General features: G+C 43.6%; 1 protein-coding gene across 8 annotated transcripts in view; it reads right to left on the bottom strand.

The window, feature by feature from the left end:
- Nucleotides 1–3,147: 3,147 nt before the first annotated feature.
- The window catches only part of ADGRG2 (adhesion G protein-coupled receptor G2), a 79,288-nt gene continuing 54,901 nt past the window's right edge, over nt 3,148–27,534 (bottom strand). For 7 of the 8 annotated variants that reach the window (XM_029079988.2, XM_029079987.2, XM_039914216.1 and 4 more), the window contains 16 exons: nt 26,617–26,711; nt 25,768–25,834; nt 23,790–24,202; nt 21,654–21,825; nt 20,925–21,081; nt 19,164–19,307; nt 18,880–19,002; nt 17,123–17,168; nt 16,906–17,009; nt 16,610–16,731; nt 14,046–14,314; nt 13,023–13,122; nt 8,988–9,271; nt 7,672–7,773; nt 6,861–7,010; nt 3,148–5,149 (listed from right to left, as the gene is read on the bottom strand). In XM_029079988.2, the coding sequence (XP_028935821.1) occupies nt 4,965–5,149; nt 6,861–7,010; nt 7,672–7,773; nt 8,988–9,271; nt 13,023–13,122; nt 14,046–14,314; nt 16,610–16,731; nt 16,906–17,009; nt 17,123–17,168; nt 18,880–19,002; nt 19,164–19,307; nt 20,925–21,081; nt 21,654–21,825; nt 23,790–24,202; nt 25,768–25,834; nt 26,617–26,711 (2,533 nt within the window). In that variant the 3' untranslated portion in view covers nt 3,148–4,964. The remainder of the gene's footprint in view (nt 5,150–6,860; nt 7,011–7,671; nt 7,774–8,987; nt 9,272–13,022; nt 13,123–14,045; nt 14,315–16,609; nt 16,732–16,905; nt 17,010–17,122; nt 17,169–18,879; nt 19,003–19,163; nt 19,308–20,924; nt 21,082–21,653; nt 21,826–23,789; nt 24,203–25,767; nt 25,835–26,616; nt 26,712–27,534) is intronic. The other variant, XM_039914220.1, reaches the window with a different exon arrangement.

The raw sequence follows: 27,534 nt of genomic DNA, 5'->3' as shown, positions 1-27,534 counted from the left end.
GGCGAGGCGGCGAGGGGGCGAGGCGGCGAGGGGGCGAGGCGGCGAGGGGGCGAGGCGACGAGGGGGGGGGCGAGGGTCTGGCGCCTCCGCCGCGGTGGGGGGTTCGGCGCCTGCGCGGGGCCTCGCGCTCTCTCCGCGCCGTGCCGCAGAGGGGGCGGGGCCTCGCGCGCGCGCGCGGGGGGGAGGGGGAGGGGGGGGGCCGCTGGGGGCGGGGCTCCCGCGCCACCCCCCCGGCGCGCGCGTCCCGCCCCATCCCGCACCCTCCGCTCGGCCGTGCGGGCGGCCCCGCCGAACCGTCATGAGAATAACAGTGAGGGTGCTGGTTGACACCGGCCTGACTTTGGGCTAGGCGCTGGGGAGAGGGCTGTAGAACACCAAGAAGAAGAAGAAGAAGAAGAAGAAGAAGAAGGAGAACGGTATTTAACGATGTGCAGACATTGCGCCAAGCGCTGGGGAGGGGCCTGTAGAACACTAAATAATCAGGATGGTATTTCAACCTTGTGCTGACATTGCGCCAAGCGATGGGGAGAGGGCTGTAGAACACTAATAATAATAATAATAATGAGGAGGATGGTATTTAACGATGTGCTGACATTGCGCCAAGCGATGGGGAGAGGGCTGTAGAACACTAATAATAATAATAATAATGAGGAGGATGGTATTTAACGATGTACAGACATTGCGCCAAGCGATGGGGAGAGGGCTGTAGAACACTAATAATAATAATGAGGAGGATGGTATTTAACGATGTGCTGACATTGCGCCAAGCGATGGGGAGAGGGCTGTAGAACACTAATAATAATAATGAGGATGGTGTTTAACGATATGCTGACAGTGTGCTGAGCTGTTGGGAGAGGACTGTAGAACACTAAATAATAATAATAATGACAGTGATATTTAGCGATGTGCTGACATTGTGCTATGCAGTCGGGAGAGGACTGTAGAACACTAAATGATAAGAATAATGAGGATGGTATTTGTTAAGCACTTAGGATGCAGCAAGCGCCGTTCTAAGCGCTGGGGTAGATACAAGGTGATGAGGTTGTCCCTCGGGGGCGCACGGTCTTCATCCCCATTTTACAGATGAGGGAACTGAGGCCCAGAGAAGTGACGTGGCTTGCCCAAGGTCACACGGCAGACACGTGGCAGAGCGGAATTAGAAGCCGGGTCCTTCTGACTCCCCAGGCCCCGGGCTCTTGCCACTGGCCCACCCAGCTTCTCGATACACGAACCCCTTCCCTGCCGTAGACGTGAGACGGAGGTGGAATTAGAACCCATGACCGTCCGACTCCCAGGCCCGCGCTCTATCCACTACTCCATGTACTCGCGCGATCGTTTGATACAGTGCTCTGAAGATAGTAAGCGCTCAGTTAATGCCATAAGTGGTAGGTGGGCCTGGGTTGGGAAGAGAGATTACTCACCTCATTATTGGGTTTCCGGGAGAGAGAGAGAGAGAGAGGAGATTGCGTCTAAACTTTATATCTAGCATTTGTCCCAGTGCTTGGCACAACGTGCTTAATAAATGCCATAATGATAAAAGTACTCTTGCGTTGTGTGTTGTTAATTCGAGAAATTATGTTTTAAAGAACCGCATAGGTTTATTTCATAGTTCAACATTGTCCAGAAAATAGCAACGGATTGTGTGTGTATTTATATAAAAATGTATATGCTTATATGTGTATATACGGGGGGGGGGGGTTTATACATGGGTATATAATAACCCTGCTAAAGATATTTTTGTCACCGTCTTTTAGGGAGGGAATGTATCTACCAACTCTGTTATACTGAACTCCCCAGAGCGCTTAATACAACATTCTGTACATAGAAGTTCTCAATAAAGGATTGACTGATTAGAATACGTCTGCATTTTCACTAGTATATTCTTCCTACGTGCTTCAGAAGATTTCAGACGGTCACGCATTAAAGAAGTTGGAGCTGAGGACAATCTCAGTTCAAAGTCTTGGGGGAAGAGACCATTCATTCAATAGCATTTCTTGAGCGCTTACTACGTGCAGAGCACTGTACTAAGAGCTTGGAATGTACAGTTCAGCAACAGATAGAGACAATCCCTGCCCATTTGACGGGCTTGCAGTCTAATCGGGGGAGACAGACCAAACATACCGTCGTCATCCTCGGTGACGTTCAAAGGAATACTAGATCCCAGGGCTAAAAAGACCCCAAATGGTGGCCAGTTTGTTCATTCATTCATTTTCATTCAATCGTATTTATTGAGCGCTTACTGTGTGCAGAGCACTGTACTAAGCGCTTGGAAAGTACAGTTCGGCAACAGATAGAGACAATCCCTACCCAACAACGGGCTCCCGGTCTAATTCAAGGTCCTCCCAGGTCCAGTGATAATCACGGTATTTGCCCTGCCTTCTTTTCATTCCCACACTTGCAGTCCCAAGAAATCAAAGTCACTAGGAGATGAGCCGGTCATGGTTACAGATCTTACAAGAGAGGACGTGGCGAGCTTCCTGAGGGATTGGTGAACTTCGCTGGCTCTCTTTCCCCTTCCCAATTATCTTCCTCAGAAAGGGAATTTGGAGATGGGTTGGCGTTCAGAGTTGGCAGATGGGTTGGCGTTCAGAGCTGGCCAGAGTAATAAGACTGCCTGCAGGCCATCTCATATTTTCTCTTGGGAGCAAAGAATGGTTTGGGGTTTTTAGGAGAACAGTCAGCTTTGGGCAGAGAGCAAGTGTGGATTTGGCCCGGGTTTGAGGACACTGCAGTGAAATAAAACCCTCTTCTCAGCGGAGAGGTTTCTAGGTTGTGAGCCCGTTGTTGGGTAGGGGTTGTACTTTCCAAGCGTTCAGTACAGTGCTCTGCACACCGTAAGAGCTCGATAAATACGACTAAATGAATGAAGGGGGGGGATGGTCTCCCCGGCTGGGGCAGGAAGGGAGGCACTTCTGCGGTCTTGTAAGCGTTGAACCAAATGTTTGTCGTAGAAGGATCTCAGAAACAGGAAGATGAGAGTGAGAAGAGGAATGACGAGAAAGCTACCTGCAGTGCGGTGTCCAGTTACCCCAAAATGTCCTGCTTGTACATCACACTTCTGCAATTCCTTTAGCATTACTTTTCTACGGACCTCTCTATCAAATATATGGTCTGTGCATTAGCTTTAGGAAAAGAGTTAGGGAGTGCTGTGAACATTGCTCAACTGCAGATTTATTTCTCATTTTGAACATTTGAAAATATAAATACAGGAGATTTAAATAACCTTACAAGAAACAGTGCCGAGGCAACAAGCCCAACACCTCAGTCGCAGAACTACGATATCGTATTATTTCTATTTGTCCCCGGTACCACATTGGCCTTCGCATGTGGAATAGAAGCAAGATAACTTTAGTTAGTGGAGGAGCTAACTAAATGTTCCAAATTCTTCCTATTAAACACATCAGTTCATGGAAATGGAAAAGATACAGTAGGTGGGAAGCAAGGAAAAACCCATGAAGTCCATGAAAAAAGGAGGGTCCGACATTCACACAAACGATAACCAGGGTGATTCCACTCTTCCCAAACCACGTGCTCACCTTAGTCGATAAACATTCTTCAAGACATTACGCAAAAAAAAAAAAAAGCAAAATCATTTTTGCTTCAGCTTATACGTGAAACCGACAGTCGGAAGATGCAGTCGCCTTCGCTACTAAAGGATGGCTGGTAAGAATATTGTTTTCCGTGTATTTCACCTTTATATAAGTCCCCTGCCTTTCTTTCTTCGAAACGTTGTTAGGGATTCGCTGACTTCCACCTCAGCGTTTCAAGCTATTGAGACGCCGAACTTCCCATTAAAGGTTTGCAGGCAGTTGATGACATTTGAGGAAGTTTTGCTACAACTGCCGGCCTGATCTATCTTTCTCTCTCTGACCGCCTCTTCTTCCTTTTTCCTGCCCTTACTCTCATCTTCCTCATTTTCTTTCTCCTGTCAGTTCTTCAGCCTACCAGTGGCCCCAGCTTTCATTTCTTACCCTAATCCTCGTTTGAGATCCTCATATTAAAAGCATTTGATAGTCTCGCCTTTCCCTCGGCTTCATAGCACTTCTGCCCCTATCTGTCATTTCTTTTAATGCCTGTCTCCTCCTCTAGACTGTAAGCTCCTTGTGGGCAGGGAACGTGACCATCGACTCCGTGGTATCGTACTCTCCCAAGCGCTCAGTACAATGCTCTGCGCACAGGAGACGCTCAGTAAATACCCTTGATTGCTTGATTCATATTCCCACTCCTGTCCTGATTGAATTCTGTACCAGGCTATGAAGACTTGCCTTGAGCCTCAGTCAGGAGGAAGCTGAGAGATTCTATGTAGCCACACTCTTGCCAACGTTTCTGTTGCCTGGGTCAGTTACTGTATTTCATGTGGTGTAGAAATCATCTTTAAACATAAAAAAAGGATAGTCTGGGAGTCCATTCTATCAATTAACAGTCCTTAAAAAAGAGAACCTAATCATTTGTTATACAAAAATGCAATTACATTATAAGAAATAAATACAAACAGAAGAGGGAGGTTTATGGGCTTCGACTTATATACAACAAAAACATATGCTAGGAAAACCTATGAATTGGCTGAAGGAAAGAGAAGCTTTATATTACATTATGAAAGAGTTTAGCATTTTGCAAAATCTAGCTTGACGCGGCCTACGCTTTTACAATACTACTACTGATTAGAGCGTCGCTAATTTTACCGATAAAAAGACGTCTGAAAACTAGCCCTCGTCTGAAAGGACGAACAGAGACACCGATTGCAAATAGACGCATGCCATGATGCGGTATCTGAAGTACCTCGTGCATAACGTTTAAAATCCTTGATTAATAACCGTTGTTCTCGACGATCCAAGGTAAGTTCTCCCAGAGGCTTCTAAGAACTGAATTAAATAAAGGTCAGTCGCTAAGTCTCACATTATGTAAAAGTTAAAATTCTGATATTTTGCACTGTAAAACATCATGCCAAAAAAAAAAAAAAGTCATCACATTTGTTCTATAAAGTGCAGGCTTCCCCGCTTTGAAGTCCTTCTGAGAGAGATACGGTTTTTGTTGTTGCTGGCATCGTTCTTCTCATTCAGTATTAGCTGCTTTCCTGAGAAGTCGTGAAGGCACACGTCACCGTTCTGAACGTTGAAGGAAACCCCGTTTCTCTCCGTAGAGACGTGAACTTCATAAAAAAGCAAAGAAACCCACAAATGGAAATGACCATTTACCTAAGGAACTCATTCAACCAACCACTCCTCCACACCCCACCCGAAATATTTTCCACAAAGACCCGTTCACTTCTCAAAATCATCGAGTGCTTTCGTGTGATTTATTGATTTGTTCCCTAAAATCCATCAAGAATTGAAAGTGGAGCTGTTTCCAAAATTAATATTAACATTTTCCCACGGAATAAAAAAGTGAAAGAAGAGCAGGAAATTTCTACTGAGAGGATTCTGTTCTAACACTGGATTAGCTCTTGAGTGTCCTTTAAAAATCGTCTCTGTGTCTGTAACTACATAAACACTTAGGCACTCCCCCTCCCTCCCATCACACTCACAAACACACACACACACACACCCACTTTATATACTTAATACTACCTGTAATTTATTTTACTGCCTGTCAACCCAACTGGACTGCAAGCTCATTCAGAGCAGGGATGTGTCCATTTAATCAGTGGTATTTATTGAGCACTTACTCTGTGCAGAACACCGTACTAAGCACTTGGGAGAGTACAATGCCACAGAGTTGGTAGACACATTCCCTGCCCACAGCGCGCTTACAGCCTGGGGGGACGACGGGGGTGGAGACAGACATTAATATAAATCAAAGTTATGATGTATAATTTACAGATAGGGACGTAAGTGCTGTGGGGCTACTTTATTGTACTCTCCCCAGTGCTGAGTGTAGCGCTCTGCAAATAATAATAGCAACCACTCAACAAAATACCGCTGATCGGTTGAAAATCTTTCTTCCTAAAAGAATGAGTCCGTAGCCCAATGAGCCAAGCGTGACCACAAGCTCCTAGCATCCAAGAAAACAAGGCAGATCCATTTGGGGAGGCTGCACAAATAATAATGGTATTCGTAAAATCAGATCGTGAATCTTCAGGATATATTCACGTACTCGGCAGAAATCTTGAGAAAAGTAAGTAGAAACCTAGCAGTCGTTAGCCAGGGAATAAGGTTCTCTCTCTGAAATCAACCAAAAAGAAATATTAAGAAGCAGCCATCTGCGAAGACAGACACTGAGAGAGTGATGAGGAAATGGCAGCTCAAGCCTTTGAAAGAGAGAAAGAGGATTGAAATGTCTGATATGTCAGAATTAAAGGATGAGAGAAGCGTAGAGCTGGTAACCTATTTTCAACTGGCTAACATACAAGAAAATGACTCCATCTGAAGCACTCTTCAAAAGAACCCGGACGCGAATCTTGTCGCCGGGATTCTACGCTGGGAGAAAGGATTAATAAATAAAAGCAAAGAGCAAGATGGCAAAGGCAGAGGAGGTGGCTAGTCAAAATGCCCAACAATTGGTGTTATTTCATTAAATTACTTAATTACTATTCTTAAAGAAGGATGGCAGTATGGACATTCAAAAGGAGAGACTAAATTGGGAACCTGCACTGTGAAAAAAAATTTTTCAGGTGATTACCAATTCACATCAAGTATGAAAGGTATGTTTTGACTTCAGAGGAGCAAGTTTCCAGTGGAAAATGAGTAAAGATCAGATTCGTCGCATTTAAAAAAGTTGAATGCCGAATGGCCATTTCACAACCTTTTAGTCCTCTAGTGAGATGAATTATTGTAGGTGGTAAGCAGTGTTGTCATACGAGGATAAATCTGTTTTTAAGAAGGCAGAGTAGCTCGAGAAATACTAAATTGAGACATACATACCGTTCCCATTTGAATGTATTGAGCAATCATTCACTAGCAGTGTGGTGGAATTAGTGGAGTTACTGTTTGATTGTAAAGAATTTGAAGAACTGGACACTCCTTGGTTTACATTCTGCTTCTTTAAACCATTAGTAGCAGTTCTACTCCAATCTACAGCAGAATAAGCATTCAGAAAATAGTGCAGTATGTTGAAGCACAAATGGAAGAGTACAGATAACAAGTGGCACTTTAGGTCTAACGAGCTGTACGATTTCAAGGTTTTACGACGGCATCATTATATTTGAAGGCTTACAGTCCTTTTTGGCCTACAGTCTTTAGATCATAGGTTTAACTGCCTTGTAAAAGAAAAAAAGGAGCTAATACTTCCCTGCAATTGAAGATAGGGCTAAATCTTGTCAAAAATGGCAAACACAGAATTGTGGCTTTCCCTCTCAGGCAGCATACTCAATAGCACATTCAATGATTTCTTTGGATTCTACCGTTTGTTACATCTTTTTTGATGTCTGTCTTCCCCATTCGAGTGTAAGCTCCTTGAAGGCAGGGAATGTGTCTTGTGCGTTGTACTTTCCCCAGCGCGGTTGAGTGTGTTGCACTCAGTAAGCGCCCCATAAATATTACTACTTCTGCTCTGTGGTATTATATAAAATGAAATTATGTAGCGAAACTAAGACCCGCTGCGATATGAATCAAAATCATCGCCCATCTAAAAGACACCAAGAAGCAAGGAAAGTCTTGAACTGGTTCATCTGTAGAAGACTGAACGGGGGAGAAACAAGGGTTTTAAAAAGTAAAGCTACTGCTTTATGTTTACCAGAATTTTCCGCCAGTCGGTATCTCCCACAACAAAGATACCGTCGCCACTGTTTGCGGACATTTTCCTTGGCTACGCAGTAGAAGACGAAAATGAAGAATCCTAAAAAAAATCAATAATAATAATAATGTGACATCATGAAAAAGCAGTGTCTAAAAATTCCTATTTAAGATAAATGTGAATATCTTCCACTCTGGGCCATCGCCAATATGCTACCAGCATAAACACTTGGTAAGAGTGTTCTTTGGTAGCTTTCTTTACATTATTACAATCTTTGATATTCCAAGGTCACAGGTCAATTCAGGAATCCAACTCAGGAGTCCAATCTGGGTTCCATCAATACACAGCCATTTACCTGCTGTGTGACCTTGGGCAGGTCGTTTCACTCCTCTGTGCCCCAGTTTCCTCATCCATAAAATGGAGATTAAACACCTGTTCTCCCTCCTCCTTCGACTGTGAACCCCATGAAAGACAGAGGCCAAAACGTCTCCGACCTGATTATCTTGTATCGACTCCAACGTTTAATACAGTGCTTTTTCATGGCATTTGTTAAGCTCTTACTAAGTGCCAGGCACTGCACTAAATGTTGGATACAGTCCCTGTCCCACATGGGGCCCCCAGCTCTCATCCCCATTTTACAGATGAGGTAAATGAGGCACAGAAAAGTGAGATCACAGCAGGCAAGTGGAAGAGCTGGGATAAGAACCCAGGTCCTCTGACTACCAAGACCCAGACTAAGTCCTTAACAAATCCCACAGCCATTATTATTATTATTATTATTATTATTACTAGCACGCTTTACTCCTTCCCAGCGATCTACTGGCTGCTGAATTGCCCATTTTGCCTGAAGCCTCTTTTTATTCCATTCATTCTTTCATTCATTCATTCAATCATATTTATTGAGCGCTTACTGTGTTCAGAGCACTGTACTAAGTGCTTGGCAATTCAGCAATAGAGACAATCCCTGCCCACACTGGGCTTACAGTCTAGAAGAGGGGGAGATTGACATCAAAACAAGTCAATGAGCATCAGTATAAATAAATAGAATTATAGATATATACACATTCATTCAATCATATCAAAACAAGTAAACAGGCATTAATATATGTATATATAAAATAAATATGTACATATATACACAAATACTGTGGGGCGGGGAGACGGGGGTAAAGCAAAGGGAGCAAGATGGGGTGACATGGAAGGCAGGGGGAGCTGAAGAAAGAGGGTTCTTAGTCTCCTTCCAAAAGGAGTTGACAGAGCCCTTTACCAGGAATTTTATATGTATTCGATTTCCATCATTTCTGTAGTCAACTTACCTTGCAAGGTGTTAAAGACGGCAAACAGGTACATAAAAATGAGGTTAACTGGTCCCCAGGCAAAAAAAGCAAAACCCCAGGTAATTCCCAAAAGGAATGTGAGTCCAGCCACACTCCTAAGGTCTTGGATGCTTGTTTTCCTCTGAGTTCCAAGTTGCTTCTTCTTTTTAATTCTACACAGCTGAATCAGCACCACAATGAACATGCTGACATTCAGCAGAAATATCACACAGAAGTACCCGACCACGGTTATATAAAACACGACGTTGTTTTTGATCCAGCAACTGAAATATAAGAAACATATGGGGGGCAGGGGGTGAAAACATTAGGGATTATCTATCACACTCTGATTAAACGATCCTATTAAAATTTGTGGAAGCCACAGATGAGGGTATATATCATATCGCTAATTCTATTTATTTATATTAATGCCCGTTTTACTTGTTCTGATGTGTATATATATCACTCTAATTCTACTGATTTATATCAATTCTACTGGGGCTTATTTACTTGTTTTGATGTCTCTCTCCCCCATTCTAGACTGTGAGCCCATTGTGGACAGGGATTGTCTCTCTTGGTTGCTGAGCTGTACTTTCCAAGCGCTTAGTACAGCGCTCTGCACACAGTAAGAGCTTAATAAATACGATTGAATGAATGAATGAAGGAGGAAATCAATGGAAATGAACAAGGTTACCTTGTTTTCAATGCATCGTGTTCCATATTGAACACAAGTGAATTAATGTCAAATCGGTTTTATGGGGATCCTATTCTGTTACGTCCAGCTTAGAACGGTCACGTTTCCACATACAGATTCATGAAGGTGAAATTTTGTAATGATGAAATTTATAATAATGAAATTTATAATGATGTACTGATGCCTGTTCACTTGTTTTGCTGTCTCTCCCCTTCTAGACTGTGAGCCTGGTGTGGGCAGGGATGGTTTCTACTGTTGCCGAATTTTACTTCCCAAGCGCTTAGTACAGTGCTCTGCACACAGTAAGCGCTCAATAAATACAACTGAATGGATGAATGAATGAAATTTTAAATTCTTGCAACCATGACCAATTGCTATTCTTCTCATATCTGTACAATCTGCATGTGGGCATAAGCCGAGAGGCCCCGAATTAGAAAACCACAAAACTGGATCTAAAATAAATACATAAGACTAAGTATTGAAAATGAACCAAGACATCAGCATTATTCTCCAAGTAAATGGCCTTCTCTGCTATCAGCTCTAATCCAGCACTTAGAACAGTGCTTGGCACAAAGTACACATTTAACAAATACCTTCATCGTTATTATCATCAACCAGGAGAGCATGTGAAGGGCCAGAGAAATATTTTGTGGAACTGCTAAAATATTATCAATCAATCAATGGTATTTATTGGGGGCTTACTATGTGCAGAGCACTACGTTAAGCACATAGGAGAGTACTACGGAATTACAGGCCCATAATGAGTTTACAGACTAGAGAACTAGTAAGCACTAGTAAATGAACAGTTATAAACTGGTAAATTGTGTAAACCCACTTGGGAAACTGCTGGGTACTATTAAGCTGCTTTATGGCCACAATTCAGAAATGCAATAGCGGAAAGATTAAGGTTCGCCTGGACTCTCAGGCCAGGGTTTCTTTTCCACATTCCCTAGCATTACCTTTAAGAGTTTTCATTTTTCAGTTTTCAGAGAACCTCCAACCTGCAAGAGAATCTTCCCTTTTGGAATGGCCTGGCTGTCTGAACTTAAATTTACAAACTAAATAGAGAAGTAGCGCGGGCCAGTGGAAAGAGCCTGGGCCTGGGAGTCAGAGGTCGTGGGTTCTAATCCCGACTCCTCCACTTGTCTGCTTGGCAAACTTGGGCGAGTCACTTCACTTCTCTGGGCCTGAGTTACCTCATCTGTAAAATGGGGTTCAAGGCCGTGATCCCCACGTGGTACAGGGACTGTGTGCAACTGGATTAGCTTGTATCTACCCCAGCTCTTAGATCAGGGTCTGGCATATAGTAGGTGCTCAACAAATACCACATTAAAAAAAAAATCTAACAAAAAATGGAATCCATTTTTCTCGCACTGTTTGTTTCACTTTCTTGTGTCCCTGTAAAAAAAAAATAGAGGGCCCAGGGGAAAAAAAATCCCTCTTATCAAGTAGAAAAGATCAATCACTGGTACTTAATGACTGCTTATTGTGTGCAGAGCACTGTACTAAATGCTTGGGAGAGTAAAATACAACAGAGCCCACATGGAGTTTACAGTTTCGCAATATGCCCCGAAATGACTGAGCCCATTAAAACATTCTCCCCACCATCTCCAGAAGTCATTAGCAGGTGCAGGGGAGAATTCTTTTGGCCATAAGTAGGGGAAAAAATATGAAATTAAAAGCAAATTTCTGGCACAGATGGCTCTTAAGTACACAAGATGACAAGGCTCCGGTACTGCCAGCTGGCAATGGGGGAAGATTGTCATAGATCCTCAGAGAAATGGGGCTAAGTTACGGGCTCCATAAATCATAGACTGTGAGCCCCTTCTGAGATAGGGACGATGTCCCACCTGACTACCTCATATCAACCCCAGCGCTTTGCAGAGAGAAAGCAATGAATAAATATCTTAATTATTGAAGAGGGGTTCTTATGACAGACAGAGAACAAGTGCAGTTTCTAATAATGATGATGATGATGGTATTTGTTAAGCACTTACTATGTGCCAGGCACTCTTCTAAGCGCTCCTGGAGAAATAAGGTAATCAGGTTGGACACAGTCCCTGTCCCACACAGGGCTCACATCCTTAATCCCTACTTTACAGATGAGGTAACGAGGCCCCAAAAAGTGAAGTGACTTGCCTAAGGTCACACAGCAGACGAATGGCAGAGCTGGGATTAGGGCAGGGATTGTCTCTCCATATTGTTGAATTGTACTTTCCAAGTGCTTAGTACAGTGCTCGGCACCCAGTAAGCGTTCAATAAATATGATTGAATGAAGGAATGAGTAAATGAAACCATGATCTTCTGACTCCCAGACCCATGCTCTATCTACCCAACCAGAGAAGCAGCGTGGCTCAGTGGAAAGAGCCTGAACTGGGGAGCTAGAGGTCATGGGTTCTAATCGCTCCTCCGCCATTTATCAGCTGTGTGACCTTGGGCAAGTCACTTAGCTTCTCTGTACCTCAGTTCCCTCATCTGTAAAATGGACAGGAGGACTGTGAGCCCTATGTGGGACAACCTAATTACCTTGTACCTACCCCAGCACTTAGAACAGTGCTTGGCACATAGTAAGTGCATAACAAATACCGACATTATTATTAAACCATGCTGCTTCTCTATGCTGCTCTTCTAGAGCATTAAATCCAGAAATGGTACCATTTAAAGCTGAATAAAAATCTCTTTCAGGCAATGTCAGAAAGCAACAAGATGATGCCTTGCTTTAGTCTACATTTCATCTCCTTGAGTGGCTGGGGAAGGTATTTTAGACAATACAAATCCTTTTCTTTTTTTAACGTATTGGTTGAAAGGCTTACTGTGTGTCAAGCACTGTTCTGAGTGCTGGGGCAGATACAAGTTAATCAGGCTGGATAAAGTCCCTGTCCAAGGTGGAGCTCACAGTCTAAATAGAGAAAGACAGGGGCCATACCGTTAGAACAGGTATTGAATTGTCATTCTGCAGTTGAGGAAACAGGCACAGAGACATTAAGGGACTTGCCCAAGGTCACACAGCAAGCGAGTGGGAGAGCCGGAATTAGAACCCAAGTCCTCTGTTTCCCAGGCCTGTGCTTTATCCACTAGGCCACACTGCTTCCCTTCAGAAACCAACTCCAAAAAATCAATACATGATGCCTTTTTCTGCTTTAACTGATACCCAAAATGAGATTTTCATTTTTGCCACAGGCTTATATCGAGATATTTTCCTTGAACAAATGATAGTTCCAGCCAACTTGATTTCCTTCCACTTGGGAGTATGGCCAGTTTTTGTGAGGATATAGACAAGATGTAGCTTCCCCGAGAAACAAAATCATTCCCTTGAGGCTACCCTGTGGAGATGTGCTTACAATTCATCAGGGGAGCCATTGGGAAATCTCCCATAAGATCCTTGACCGTAGTTATCAGGTGATATGGCCAACACGATTGCGACGACAACAGCCGGAACGCCTGCAAGATGGAGAACACCCATCACAATCTGGCTAGAACCGAAAAAAAAATTCAGAATACCGTAATTACTTCAGAGGCCAAATGCTAACTGTCCGTGTTAGCTGTGCGCCCGCCAAAGATAAGCTAAATATGGTTCGTATTCAAGAGTGGTGTCGACATCCCTCAAAGATGTCTCTGATTACATGTTCTCCCTCGCTAGACTGTACCGTCTATGTGGGCAGGGAACGTCTGTTATATCATTCCCTGCCAAGTGCTCAGTAAGTGCTCGATAAATACGATTCATTGATTAACTGATAAATAGTTCAGGGACCATGGTATTCCATCCAATTAGTTTACACTCGCATCCTGACCTTATTTCTCTAATCGATGCGAACCCAGCACGTACTTACAAGAAAAGAATCTGCAGCCTTGAGCCTTCTACAAAAAAGGCAAACGTTCTGATCTACGATAAGCTCGTTGTGGGCAGGGAACGTATCTACCAGCTCTGTATTATTTTACCAAGTGCTTAGTACAGTGCTCTGCACACAGTAAGCACTCAATAAATACTAATAATGATAAACTAGTCTTTCTTAGCAGGGAACCAAGTTAAAGGAGCCAACGCTCGTCTCTAGACTGTCAACTTGTTGTGGTCAGCGAATGTGTCTGTTTATTATTCTACCGTACTCTCCCAGAGTGCTTAGTAGTGTGCTCTGCCCACAATAAGCGCTCAGTAAGTATGACTAAATGAATCCAGAACCAATTCAGAAAAACTGTAGTAAGCAGTGGTTCTCAAAAGGGACTAAATACAGTGCCAGATGGAGCACTGGGAATTTTCTGAACGCAAAGGGGTGTGAGGGAGAATTCGCTCGGTGTAACTTCCACTTGATCATCTCCCCCACCCATACACTGGGGGTACTTGGGATTCCCCAGAATACTGTCCTTACCCCAGCCGACGATGCAGAATTTGAGGATGTATTTCCGGATGTAGGTGTTAAACACTTTAACGAGGGCCAGGTACATGTGGAAAGCTTCCAGTCCCATCCACGTGAAGGAAACCAAGAGGAAATAGTGCAGGAAAACTGCCACTGAGATGCAAAGACCTCGCACATTGTACAGAGCAATCCACGAGTCCAAAAGGAACACCAGGTTCAGGAGGAGTAAGGCGGCACAAAGCTGAATAAGGATTTTGGAAGGGTAGTCCCGTCGCACTTTCCTAAAAGAGAAATAAAAGTCAATCATGCCATCAAAGGTCAGCGAGCTTTCACTCTTTCTTTAGACTCTTCCTCCTCCTCTAGTCTGTAAGCACATTGTACGCATGGAAGGCGTCTGTTTAGTGTTCTTTTGTACTCTCCCAGGTGCTTAGTACAGTGCTCTGCACACAGCAAGCGCTCAATAGATAGGATTGAATGATTGAATGAACTCTTTCAGCTCTTAAGCAACCAACTAGACTCTCCTTAAATTTTAAACTTTCCTCCTGGATCGCTTTGTTCCTTTCGGCTGCCTTTGACTGTCTTGTTCCTTAATTTCCTTATCTGGGAAAAGAAAATCCAAATAAATGCTCTAGAATTGAGCTGGTCTAATGAATAGGTTTAGTATGTGATATGTGCTTCAAATTACAAGGGGCTTTGCTGACCTTTTCCCCTTGTTCTCACAGCAGCATTGAGAAATCTCAAAACCATTTAGGCCATTTCCCTCAGTTAATTTTTTGTGCTATTTGTTTAGCACATACTGTGTGCCAGGTACTGTACTAAGCACTGGGGTAGGCCCAAGCTAGTCATCTTGGACAAAGTCCATGTCCCCCATGGGGCTGACAGCCTTAATCCCCATTTTACAGATGAGGTAGCTGAGCCACAGAGAAGAGAAATGATTTGCCCAGGGTCACACAGCAGATAAGTGACGGAGCCGGCATTAGAACCCAGGTCCTTCTGCCTCCTAATCCCTTGACCTATCCACAAGGCCATGCTCCTTCTCAAGTGATATTCCTACTAATGATCTTTGAACCTCTCTCAGAAGTGTCCCGGAGGGGAATGACATCCATAATTACTCTTGGCCACAGTTATAGATGAGCCAGGAAGAAGCCTTGGAAGCATTTCATCATGGGTTTGTCTTGTCTCCTCACTATAACTTTCCTAGATTCATCCTCTAGCATCTCTTCACAGTAGCATATACCTGTGAGCGGATTTTCATCCATTAATCGATCGTATTTACGGAGCACTTACAGTGTGTAGAGCACTGTGTTAAGCGCGTGGGTGAGTACGATACAAAAGAATTGGTAGACACATTCCATGCCCACAGTGAGCTTTAGTCTAAGAGAGCTTACAGTTTCATTATTACTGAGTACATCTTCCATTATTACTTCTTCATTCCTTACATAGGCTATGTGGAAAAGAGAAATTTACAAAAGAGTCTAGATGGATGTAGAAAATTCTCTATTACGAGTAAAAACTCATTTAACTCAATAAACATGTCTATGAGGATTAAGTCTCATTCAAAGAAAGTCAAACTACTTCAGGCAGCCTAGGATTACCATCAGGTTTTATAAATTAATTCATTTATATAGTTAGCCAAAGACAGAGGAGAAAGTAAGAGCAACTCCTGCAATAATAATCATTAATGATTATGGTACTTGTTGAGGCCTTACAATGTATCATGCACTGTACTAAGCATTGGGATAGACACAAGATAACCAGCTTGGGCAAAGTCCCTATCCCACATGGGATTCACCATCTAACTAGGAATGGGTAGGATTTAATCCCCATCTTACAGATGAGGAAAATGAGGCACAGAGAAGTGAAATGTCTTGCCCAAGGTCACACAGAGGAGACAGGATTAGAACCCAGGTGATCTGACTCCCAGGCCTGTGCTTTTTCCACAAGACCATGCTGCTTCACTGTGGCTTTATCCCTGAACCTTTTTGATTTCACTAATTCCCTAGAAGTATTGCCCCCAAAATTCTGCCCGGTGGCTTGCTTGCTGATTGACTAACAAAGCTGAGCTGGGTAAGGTAAGCTGACCCTGGTTCCGAGAGCTGAATATGGCTTACGGAAAATAATCCTCACCGATAATATTCCCAAAGACGTAATGGGACCTAACTATTCCCAGCCGGCATCCGGACTTTCTAACTCGAGACTGGACTTTGAAATTAATTCCACACTCTTTCTGTCAGTGTCAATCTTTGCTCGGCATTACGATTCATTTATTCATTCATTCCATCGTATTTATGGAGCGTTTACTGTGTGCAAAGCACTGTACTTAGCGCTTTTGATGCTCTCCATTTCCCATCTTCCAACCAAACGCTCAGGAAAGGATGTTACCTGCTCGGTTTGTAGGTGACGGTGTGAATGATGAAATACGGCAAAGCAATGCAATTCTCATCAAAAAACCCCAAGCAAAACAAAAATTCTTCCCAAAGACACCTTATCTGTGTAGCCACTCTAAGAAGGGGCATGCTATTTATCTAGCCAGACAGTCTAGTTCGCGGGGCAAATTTAACAGTGAAGGTACTCACTCAAAGGCAATGTATGTTACCAGGGTAACAGAAAGAAAAATAGCCGATAGGCCACAGCCTATGTAGGTGATAAATGTAAGAATCAGTACTTGGATGGGTGGTAAAGGTGGTCTAGACAGGTCCTGAAAAGAAAAAAAAAATTCATTTTCAAATACTAAATATTTTCTCGGTCGAAGTTTGACAAAGAAATCCTTAGTCATTTGCAATTATTTTTAATGGCTCTGAGTTTTCTTGACTAATTTTAAGCCACAAAGCTTTACGCTCCAGTAAGTTTTTTTTTAAATGTCTTCCATTACCAGCAGGACTCCAAAGCTCGTGAGGTGGTTGCATGTGCACACGGTTTCATTGACTTTTCTGTCTTTTACCATGCAGCCTTCAGAAGCCCAACCTCCTTCCCCATCTGGAACAAGACAGCAGGACAGCCTATCATGGAAATGAACTCCTCTACTGTCCTACAAAGACAATGACTTCCCTGGAGGAAAACTGATACGGGTGGGGCATAGCGCAACTTACCGTTTTTGCTGAAGTTCCAAAATGCACATTTTACAGATGAATTATCCTAGAGTGGCATAAAAACCAGATTTTATAAGAATGGCTTGTTGAGGGGCAAGACATCTCACCCTGGGCTAGCCAGGTCCACTGTTATTTCCCGACAGTGTTGCGAACGACAGTTCCTTCACTCATTCATTCATTCAGTCGTACTTACTGAGAGCTTACTGTGTGTAAATCACTGTACTAAGCGCTTGGAAGAGTACACTATGACAATAGACACATTCCCTACCCACAGCAAGCTTATAGTCTAGAGGGATGAGCTTGCAGCTTCAGTCCGCAATTATTTCAATGTGACCCTGATTAAACTATTTACCTGTCCCCTAGCCAAGGATATAGCAAACCGGTAATCCTATCGTGAACCAGAATTCTTAATGCAAGGATTATAGCTTCCACAAATTAATCCCTTTAAAAATAATCAACACAGTCATGGAGCTGCCCGGATTCATGATTCCTAAAAGTGTCTCTACTGTGTCTCTAAACATCTGGTCTTTCTCTCCACCCTCACTTCCAGGACGGGTTTTCAGCTCAATCTTTTCTGAACGATCATTTTCATCCACGGTTATTTAAGTGCCTACTCTGTGCGGAGCGTTGTGATAGGTTCATTGCAAAAGAAGAATAACAGGTGATCCTTGTTCTGGGTTTTGACCGGGAGCTTTGGTTAAACAATATATATCTTCTCTATTCAAGGGCTCGAATTACTGACACCTTTCCCTTCCCCCGCAGCCCCTCTGGTAGCACTGCTAATTGGTACCCTGAAAACAGAGCGTTAGCAAAAGGCTGCTAAATGGAGTTCGGTTTATCTTAGGATATAATGTAAAGTGTTATATTAAAATCCAAAAAACAAACACCCAAATGATAAATATGCTAAACGATAGGCACGCGATCAAACAGCAATGCAAATATCTATCACCTCCCCACCCTCTGCTCCTCCCCCTTTCCCTCCCCTCAGTGCTGTGTTCATTTGTATATATTATTACCCTATTTCTTTTGTTAATGAGGTGTACATCCCCTTGATTCTATTTATCTTGATGTTGTCTTGTTTTTGTTTTGTTCTGTTTTGCTTTGCGATCTGTCTCCACCGTTTAGACTGTAAGTCTGTCATTGGGCAGGGACTGTCCCTCTTGCCGAATTGTACATTCCAAGCGCTTACTACAGTGCTCTGCACATAGTAAGTGCTCAATAAATACTATTGAATGAATGAAATGTATCAACAAAAAAGATTTTAAATAAAATATTATTATGTGTCTATCTATATAAGGCCTTGATTTTCAAAATGTTCTCTCTCCCAACTTATTATTCAGCAAAAACAAACCTTATGCCGACATCTGGTTGTGCCTAATGTTAAATATAGAGGTAACAAAAAAAAAATCTGTTGAAATGGGCCTTAATCTCTCTATTCAAGTCAAAGCACTTCAAATAATGAGTGAGTAGGGGAGGGAGGTTTTCGACCTAAGTGATGCTTCAAAATGCCTGAGTTTTCTGGAACTTCCACCTCGAGAGCTTGTGAGAAGGAACTGATTCTGGTGCCAGTGTTTGAGCAGTGCACGCTTCCTTCCTTTCCGGGCACATTTCCGTTGAGGCACAGAAGGCACTGAGTAAGTAGGCAGGCAAGGGTAACACACCCTGAACATGCAATACGAAGGTACTGAAGTCCAAAATCATTGTAGCCATGGCAATAACATGCTTTGTTTACAAGTCACCACAAAAAATGCTCATACCTGGTTTGGGCTGGTGTTCTGCAGTGCGATGGTAACATTTTCCGATAAATTTTTAATTGTCAGATTAGCTACACTGGATGATATGACGTAGCTGATCAGAGAGAGATTCTGCAGTGAGGGATCCTAAGAAGGGAAAAAGTCACTGGAGTTATAGTTTACCAAGTGAAAATAAAATTGGACAGCAATAGTAAGCCACTTGAGTACTATGAGGAAAATCACTCTTGAAAGGGCAAACGTGTTAATGATCGGTTTAAAATGAATCTAAGAAGGCTCTCAAAATTCACCTGAAACAAAGAGGTAGTTTCATAGAAGTTGAATTGGATTCTAGAAGCTAACTCCACATCTTTGGCTGATAAGTTGTCCAGCAAGGATGAAGGAAGTGTAATTGTTCCAATACTGTTTGCAGAAACTTGAGTTCCCAGAGTAACCTGCATATTCAACCAAAAAGACACAAATGATCCTTGTAATGTTGGTATTTGTTAAGCGCTTACTATGTGCACAGCACCGTTCTAAGCGCTGGGGAAGATACAGGGTCATCAGGTTGTCCCACGTGAGGCTCACAGTCTCAATCCCCATTTGACAGATGAGGTAACTGAGGCACAGAGAAGTTAAGTGACTTGCCCACAGTCACACAGCTGACAAGTGGCAGAGCTAGGATTCGAACCTGTGACCTCTAACTCCCAAACCCGTGCTCGTTCCACTGAGCCACGCTGCTTCTTGCTAATTTAAGAAGAGAAGAAATAGAAAAACAGCACTGTCATTAGTGGTTTAAAAACTAATGAATATATCAACATGGCAGTATGGCACTGTAAAAGAGCAAGGGAATGGGAGTCAGAATCAGTGAGCGGTGTTTATTAAGTGCTTACTGTGAGCAGAGCACTGTACTAACTGCTTGGGAGAGTACAATACAACAGAGTTGGTAGATATGTTCTTTTCCCACAGGGAATTTATAGTCTCGAGGGTTAGAAAACCTGGAATCCCAGTTATGCTACCGGCCTTCTACACCACCCTGCACAAGTTATTTAATCTCTCAATTTTCTCATCTGTGAAATGGGGATAAAATAACTGCTCTGCTCACCTCGTAGGGTGTGAGTTTTTTAGGGACGGGGATTGTGCTTGATCTAATTCTACTGTATCTATCCCAGTGCCCAGTACAGTGTTTGGAACCTATTAATGACTCAATAAATATCACAACTATTGTTATCGTTATCAAATTTCTATAAACTGCAGATTCTGGGACCAAGATTGTACCCTCATGCCACTTCACAGATAGCCAAAGATTGGATGAGGAACCAAAAGGAAAAGTAGCTCATCTTTATTTCCCAGTCGCTTTCTCCAGTCATCATTTGACCATTCCCAGAAAGAATAACCTCCTCCATTTTCTTAGAAGCAGGAGTAGTATTTATTGACCACACATTTGGTGTGGTACAATGTACTAGGTACTTGGGAAGTACAGAATAGGGCATTTTTTTCCAGTGATTCCTAGATGCTTCCTAGTCCTAGGGTAGAAGCGTGATAATTAAATGGGCCTTAATTTAAGGAGAGACCAACTTCTGCATTTAGGAGAGTTGAAACTTTCTGAACACCTTGCTCTGAGAAAAATGACACTTCGGATGCATAAGAATGACAAATGTTCACTGAAAAGAACAGTTCGATGTTCTCCACCGTATCCTATGCTCCAAAGCAACTTGGATAGTTAACTTTCACTGATTTCTCAGGGTGTCAAAGAAAACCATTTATTTGCTTTTTAAATGCTTTATAAAGGCCACTTTAAATGCTCAAGATCCCAAGCGTTGAATAGTTAAGTAGTTCCCGTTTCTGAGGGTGAATTCTTGCCTTTAGCCTCTGGCCCTTTCCACCTTTTGAGGTACCACCCCCCTGAATCCTTGGTTGGTGAAATGTTGGCAAATGTTGAATTGGCAGGGTCCCAGGATATATCATGTCATAAACAGATCGCACTTGATTCAAAACCATAACCCACTCACGCTTTCTGAAAGCAAGTGGAGATATTTCCCGTATTAAATGACAGTCACCGTGTTACATACCTGAAGATCTGAAGGGCCTTGGGCCGAGAAGGAGGTTTCCTTGAAGATGCTGGCGTTGACTTTGACCACGCTCAGAGCCAAAGAGGGAGAGGTAAAATTTATGACCTCGGTAGAAAAGTTCAGTTTTAAGCCAATATTATCTACCAGTTTCATCAACCTGTTTAAATAAAAAAATAACAGCGAAAAAGCTAAACTCCAAAAATTGACATTTATGGAAAGAACCTTCTAAGGAGAATGAAAACAAAAAAAGAACGTGAGGTGAAAATTTTCAGATAGTCTATTCAAGCCTCCCAAGCCTCATGATTTCCTGAGTTTGGATCGAGGGGCTGTTTCCGAGGGGAGAACCCCCGGCCTATTTTGAACCTGTGATTCGCTCCTCGAATGCCCTTCGAGTGCACTCTTCACTGGAAAAGTGCTAATCTCAACTGGGCCTTCTATTGAGATAATAATAATGACAGTATTGGTTAGGCGATGTGTCAAGCGCTCTTCTAAGCGCTGGGGTTGATACAAGCTAATCAGATTGGACACAGTCCCCGTCCCACCTAGGGCTCACAATCTGAGGTAACTGAGGCCCAGAGAAGTGAAGAGACTTGTCCAAGGTCACACAGCAGACAAGTGGCACAGGTGGGATTAGAACCCAGGTCCTTCAGACTCTCAGGCCTGTGTTCTACTCATTAGACCACACTGCTTAACCAGAAACCTCCTGCTCATCACATGGCAATGGCTCACCTTTTGGCCCAAGGGGCAAGCAAGGCTGGTGGGGCATGTAAGAGATGGCTAACATTGGTGACCATTTTCCCCGCGAGGTCTGGCTCCACATCCCCCAACGACACAGTCCTTTCCATTTGTGACAAAATGTTCTCAATTTCCGCAGCATTCACAGCGGGGCTGGTGAAATTTTCTAGGCAAAAATACAAAACACAGAAACCTGGAAAATACTGATCCACCTACAGAAAAAACAACAACCCAATAGCATTTATTGAGCTCCTGTGTGCCCAGCACCGTGTTAAACACTTTATTGAGCTCCTAACTGTGTGCCCAATACTGTGTTAAACACTTGTGAAAAGCATAAGACAAGATTCTTGCCCTTAAGGAGCTTACTATCTAGGAGATAGAGCATGGGAGTCATAAGGACTTGGGTTCTAATCCCCACACCACTACTTCTCTGATGTGGGACCTTGCAAGTCACTTAACTTCTCTGTGCCTCAGTTCCCTCATCTGTGAAATGGGGATTAAGAGACTGAGCCCCATGTGGGGCATAGACTGTGTCCAACCTGATTTCCTTGCATCCACGCCAGGGCTCAGAACAGTGCCTGGCACAAAGTAAGTACTTAACAAATAGCATTAAAAAGAATGAATAAATAAAATAAAATAGACAGCAAAAATGTGATGACAGCAGAGGAAAAAATCTGGTTCCCAGTCTACGGGGCCAAGAAAGAGTTCCTAGAAGTTCTATGGAGTTAAACAGGTTTCTTTTCCCACTCTGGCCTTGCTAATAATACTTTTTTATGGAATTTGTTAAGCACTTACTATGTGTCGGTTACCATATTGAGCACTGGAGTAGACATAAGCTAATTGGGTTGGACAGAATCTATGTCCCACATGGGGCTCACAGTCTTAATTCCCATTTTACAGATGAGGGAATTGAGGCAAGGAGAAATTTGGTGACTTGTCCGAAGTCACACAGCAGACAAGTTCAGCGTGGTTTTATGTATAGAGCACAGGCCTGGGGGTAAGAAGGATCTGGATTCTAATCCAAATTCCCCCATTTTTCTGATTTGTGACTTTGGGCAACTTACTTCACTTCTCTATGCCTCGGTTCCCTCATCTGAAAAATGGGTATTAAGGTTATCGGCCCCATGTGGGACAGGGAATGCCTCCAACCTGATTAGCTCGTATCTATCCCGGCACTTAGTACAGTATCTGGTACATAGCGAGCACTTAAACACCATAAAAAAAGGTGGCGGAGCTGGGATTAGAACCCAGGTCCTTCTGGCTCCCAAGATCGTTCTTCATCCTCTAGGCCAAGCTTGTCTTGTCTTGCTTTATGCCGTCGAGTCGTCTCTCACCCATAGCGACTCCATGGACAAATGTCTCCCAGAATGTCCCACCTCCATCTGAAACCATTCTGGTATCGTATCCCTAGCGTTTTCTTGATAAAAATACGCAAGTGGCTTTCTATTGCATTCTTCAGCACGGTAAACTTGAGTGTCCGCCCTCGGATCTCTCCCGTGCCGCTGCTGCCCAGTACAGGGGAGCTTTGACTTGTAGCAGGTCGCCTACTTTCCGATATTTGAAGCCCAAGCAAAGTCCTTTCAAGTCTTCCCTGAACCTCAGCAGAACAAAACATCCCAGCTCTCCTGAAGAATATGATCCTTGCCTTGAGTTGTAGGGAACCCAACAGGCCTGGGCATAATCATCAACTTTTCATTTTCGATAACGGGACAAACCTAGGGCATGATTTCTTGGCTGTGTACTGGGGGGTGGTTTCCTGTCAGTTATTCGTATTTATTGGAGCGCTCACTGTGTGCAGATCACTAGACTGAGTGTTTAGGAGAGTAGCTCACAGTCTAGAGGACTTCCTAGGGGACTTCCCCTGTCCTAGAAGGACGTAAAGCACCGGGCCTTAAAGTTCTCAATTTGGCCCTCGGAGCCAGGGGGAGGATGGGATACTAACTAAACCGGCTCCAGACACCAGTGAGAACTCAAACCCTAAACTTCACCGTCAAGACGCTACCATGAAAAAAGAGGCTTGGTGTGCTTGAATCACAAATGCGGCTCAAGGTCTACATCCCATAAGCGCTCAATAAATACGATCGCACGAGTGAATCCCAGATCATTTACTTGCCAATCTTTGCACTTTACCTGTGTTTATATACGGCAGGCCGGTCGGTCCTTCACTGGTATTAGCAGAGATGACGGAAGGCGAGCCTCGAGGCTGAGCAGGAGACGTTGAGGGGGTGGAAGTGCTAGTTTCCGGGGCGGTCGGAGTGACGGGACTAGGTTGAGGCGGCAGAATGATGGTTCTAATAGAAGGCGTGATCGTCGAAGGCTGCGTAGGCGAGCCGGAGATCTCCCAGGCGGAAGATGAAATGAGCGGGGTGAGAATCTGAGTCACGGTGGGAAGGATCTGAGGGGTGACCAGAGGAACTGCACTCGGGGAGCTGAAGGGAAGAGTGGCCAAAGGAAGTGTCGTGGTAGGTTTCCCAGGAGGAGGAAGAGACGGATTTTCTGAACGTTTGGAGCCACCGTCGCAGACAACTGGATCTTCCTTATCACTAAGAAAATCAGAGAAAAGAACAATGGTCAGAGTCTTCAGAGAAGTGATAATAATAATAATTATGGTACTTGTTAAGCGCCTACTACCTGCCAAGCACTGTTCTAAGCGCTGGGGTATATGTGAGTTAATCAGGTTGGATGCAGTCTCTGTCCCACATGGGGCTCACATTTTTAATCCCCATTTTACAGATAATAATGATAATGATAATGTTGGTATTTGTTAAGCGCTTACTATGTGCAGAGCACTGTTCTAAGCGCTGGGGTAAACACAGGGGAATCAGTTTGTCCCACGTGGGGCTCACAGTCTTAATCCCCATTTTACAGATGAGATAACTGAGGCCCAGAGAAGTGAAGTGATTTGCCCGAGGTCACACTGCAGACAAGTGGTAGAGCTGGGATTAGAACCCAGGTCCTTCTGCCTCCCAGGCCCACACTCTATTCACTAGGTCACGCTGCTTCTTGTAAATAAATACCATTCTTCTCGTCAATGAATATCAATGACTGATTGAAGAAGGAAATGAAAAGAATACCAAAGAGACACTGTCTGCGGTGGGAAAGTTTCCCGCCCTTCGGCTAGCAGGAAGCTAAGCAGATGGCAATGCGTCCCATTGCCCTAGACAATGTAAGACATGCTCTACAATACATTGACTTCCCTGAAGATCTATGTCCAATTGGAACACAACCGTGAACTATATCTAGGCCGAAAGCTGGACGTTTATGGGTCTTTTTGGCTTTGGCCACCATCTTGGTTCTGCTCTGCTGGAGGTGTGGGCCAGGTTACGTTGGGACCAGCTCTGGTCTCCCCTTCTAGACTGTAAGCTTATTGTGGGGAGGGAATGTGGCTGTTTATTGTTCTATTGTACTCTCCCAAGTGCTTAGTACAGTGCTTTGCATACAGTAAGGGTTCAATAAATAAGACTGAATGAATGATTGAATGAATGAATGAACGAGTAGGCCAGCTGTTCTTCCTATGAGAGAAGTGGGACTGGGGCTGGGGGGAGGGGCAGGAGGGTCGAGCAGACAGAACGAAAGTCTCTCTCCTTCCCCATTCATTCCTTAGCTAAACTGCTCTTCGGGGACACAGGATCACGAAGAGAGAAAAGAGAATGATGATGGGATCCAGGGGTCCGCTTGGCACGTGTAATCTTTTCCTTCCCCCACTTCCCAGCAGAGAACTTGGGCCTAGGAGTTAGGTCATGGGTTCTAATCCTCGCTCCACCGCTTGTCTGCTGTGTGACTTTGGGCAAGTCACTTCACTTCTCTGTACCTCAGTTAGCTCATCAGGAAAATGGGGATTAATACTGTGAGCCCTAGGTAGGACATGGCCTGTGTCCAACCTGATAAACCTGTAGCTACCCCTGCGCTTAGGACAGTGAATGGCACATAGTAAGCCGCTTAACAAATACCACAATAATCACAATTTATCACACTTCCTGCTCTGAATCAATCAGGCTATTTGGTGAGGGCAACTAAGGCAGCAACAGGATTCATTCTTTTTACACACACACACACACACACACACACACACACACACACACACAAATTTATTAAACTTTCTACATACCACTGCAACTTTTCCAGCTCATCGACTGTTGAAGGACAACATGTCCTGGAAGAACAGCAGCAGCGTTCTAGAGTTAACCAAAAGAAAATGAGTGCTAAATTTTATTCTCTGCAGGGCAATCCCATAGTTCATATTGGTACTTACAAAACCTACATGCTAACACTTCATTCTGTGGAAAACTTGGAAATGCAGATGCATGAAATAGGTAAGTGGCTCTTAACTAAAATGGACCCAAATCTTTCATTTCATTATGGTGTAGTGGATCGAGCCCGGGCCTGGGAGTGAGTAGGTCACGGGTTCTAATTCTGGCTCCGCCACTCGTCTGCTGTGTGACCTTGGGCAAGTCACTTAGTTTCTCTGTGCCTCAGTTATCTCATCTGTAATATGGGGATTGAGCCTGTGAGTCCCACATGGGACAGGGACTGTGTCCAACTCGATTTGCTTGTATCCACTCCAGCGCTTAGTACAGCGCCTGTTACACAGTAAGCGCTTAACAAATACCATCATTATAATTATACATGCAGTGAAAGTGCAGTGAAAGCAAAGAAAGCTCCACTCTGAACCAAAAGCCTCCCACACAGAATATGGAATTATGGAAATGATCACAGTTAAAAAATTTTTCCTCTCTGAATAGTCCCTTGTGAGAAGAAAGAGACAATTCCTTATCTCATTCTGGATATTTGCCACAATAAAGACAATTAGTAACACCCAGTTTTTCACAAATAGCTTTCAATACCAATTAACTTTCAGGCATTTTACTTACTGAGCATCCAAAATAGCCCTAAAAGTATACTTGGAAACTTCTGTCTTGCGATACAAAGTTACAGGGCAATAAACAGCATAACTCACCCATGGGATGTATCTCAGCTTGATTTAAAGCAACCACTAAATTGCATATATCCGCTGTCTTATTCACTTTTATTTTGAAGGTGCAATTTGACACGCTACCATGTGGGGAAAAAAAAAAGGAAAAAGTGCTGATATACAATCATCACAACCAATCCAAATATCCAAATATGCAACTCTTCTGTAGGGGTGTCTTTGTGAAACCCATGAGAGCACTGGCAAATTCTTCTAGCTATATCTGACGGTCTCGAACCTGTAGTCCAAGATCCATGACCTCACTCTGTGCCAATTAAAGAGGGTAGAGCCGTGAGTATGTGTGAGTGGGTAGAAAGCCCTTTCCCTTTCTCAACACAAAGGAAATGATTCTCCCGGCACCATTTTTAATTGCAGTGCATTTAAGAGGTTCCACGTTGAGGGCTCAGGAACCACCATTTTCTAGGAAGGACCTTCTGCCCCAAAGGAATATTATCTATCCGATCCAGGATTCTTTCCCGGAAGTGACAGCAGAAAACCTAGAAACCAAGTGACTGTTGTCCAACCCACCATTCAACCCAACACCTAGCCACCCATCACCAAACATTCCAAATGCTTTCCCCTCCGCATCCCCAACTTTCCCTGTATTATCTCGGTCTTGAATGCTTGTCCGTGAATTGATCCAAGATCCGAGATTTCTGGAGTGCTCAACGAAGAGTGGTAATCGACTCCCTACGTTCACTTGTGTACCTTGAGCTCGTCCACCTTGCCGCCGACCCCTCGCCCACATCCTGCCTCTAGCCTGGAACTCCCTCCCACTTCGTATCTGACAATCGCTCTCCTCATCTTCAAATCCTTATTAAAATCTCCCTTCTGCATCACCGTTGCACTGGATTTATATCTTTCGTTCAACCCACGCTCAACCCACAGCACTCATGTACTTCTGTA

Source organism: Ornithorhynchus anatinus, chromosome 15 (genome assembly GCF_004115215.2).
Source record: "Ornithorhynchus anatinus isolate Pmale09 chromosome 15, mOrnAna1.pri.v4, whole genome shotgun sequence".
NCBI classification, from domain to species: Eukaryota; Metazoa; Chordata; class Mammalia; order Monotremata; family Ornithorhynchidae; genus Ornithorhynchus; species Ornithorhynchus anatinus.
The sequence above is the reverse complement of the archived record's forward strand: the minus strand, read 5'-3'. Positions and strand labels throughout refer to the sequence as shown.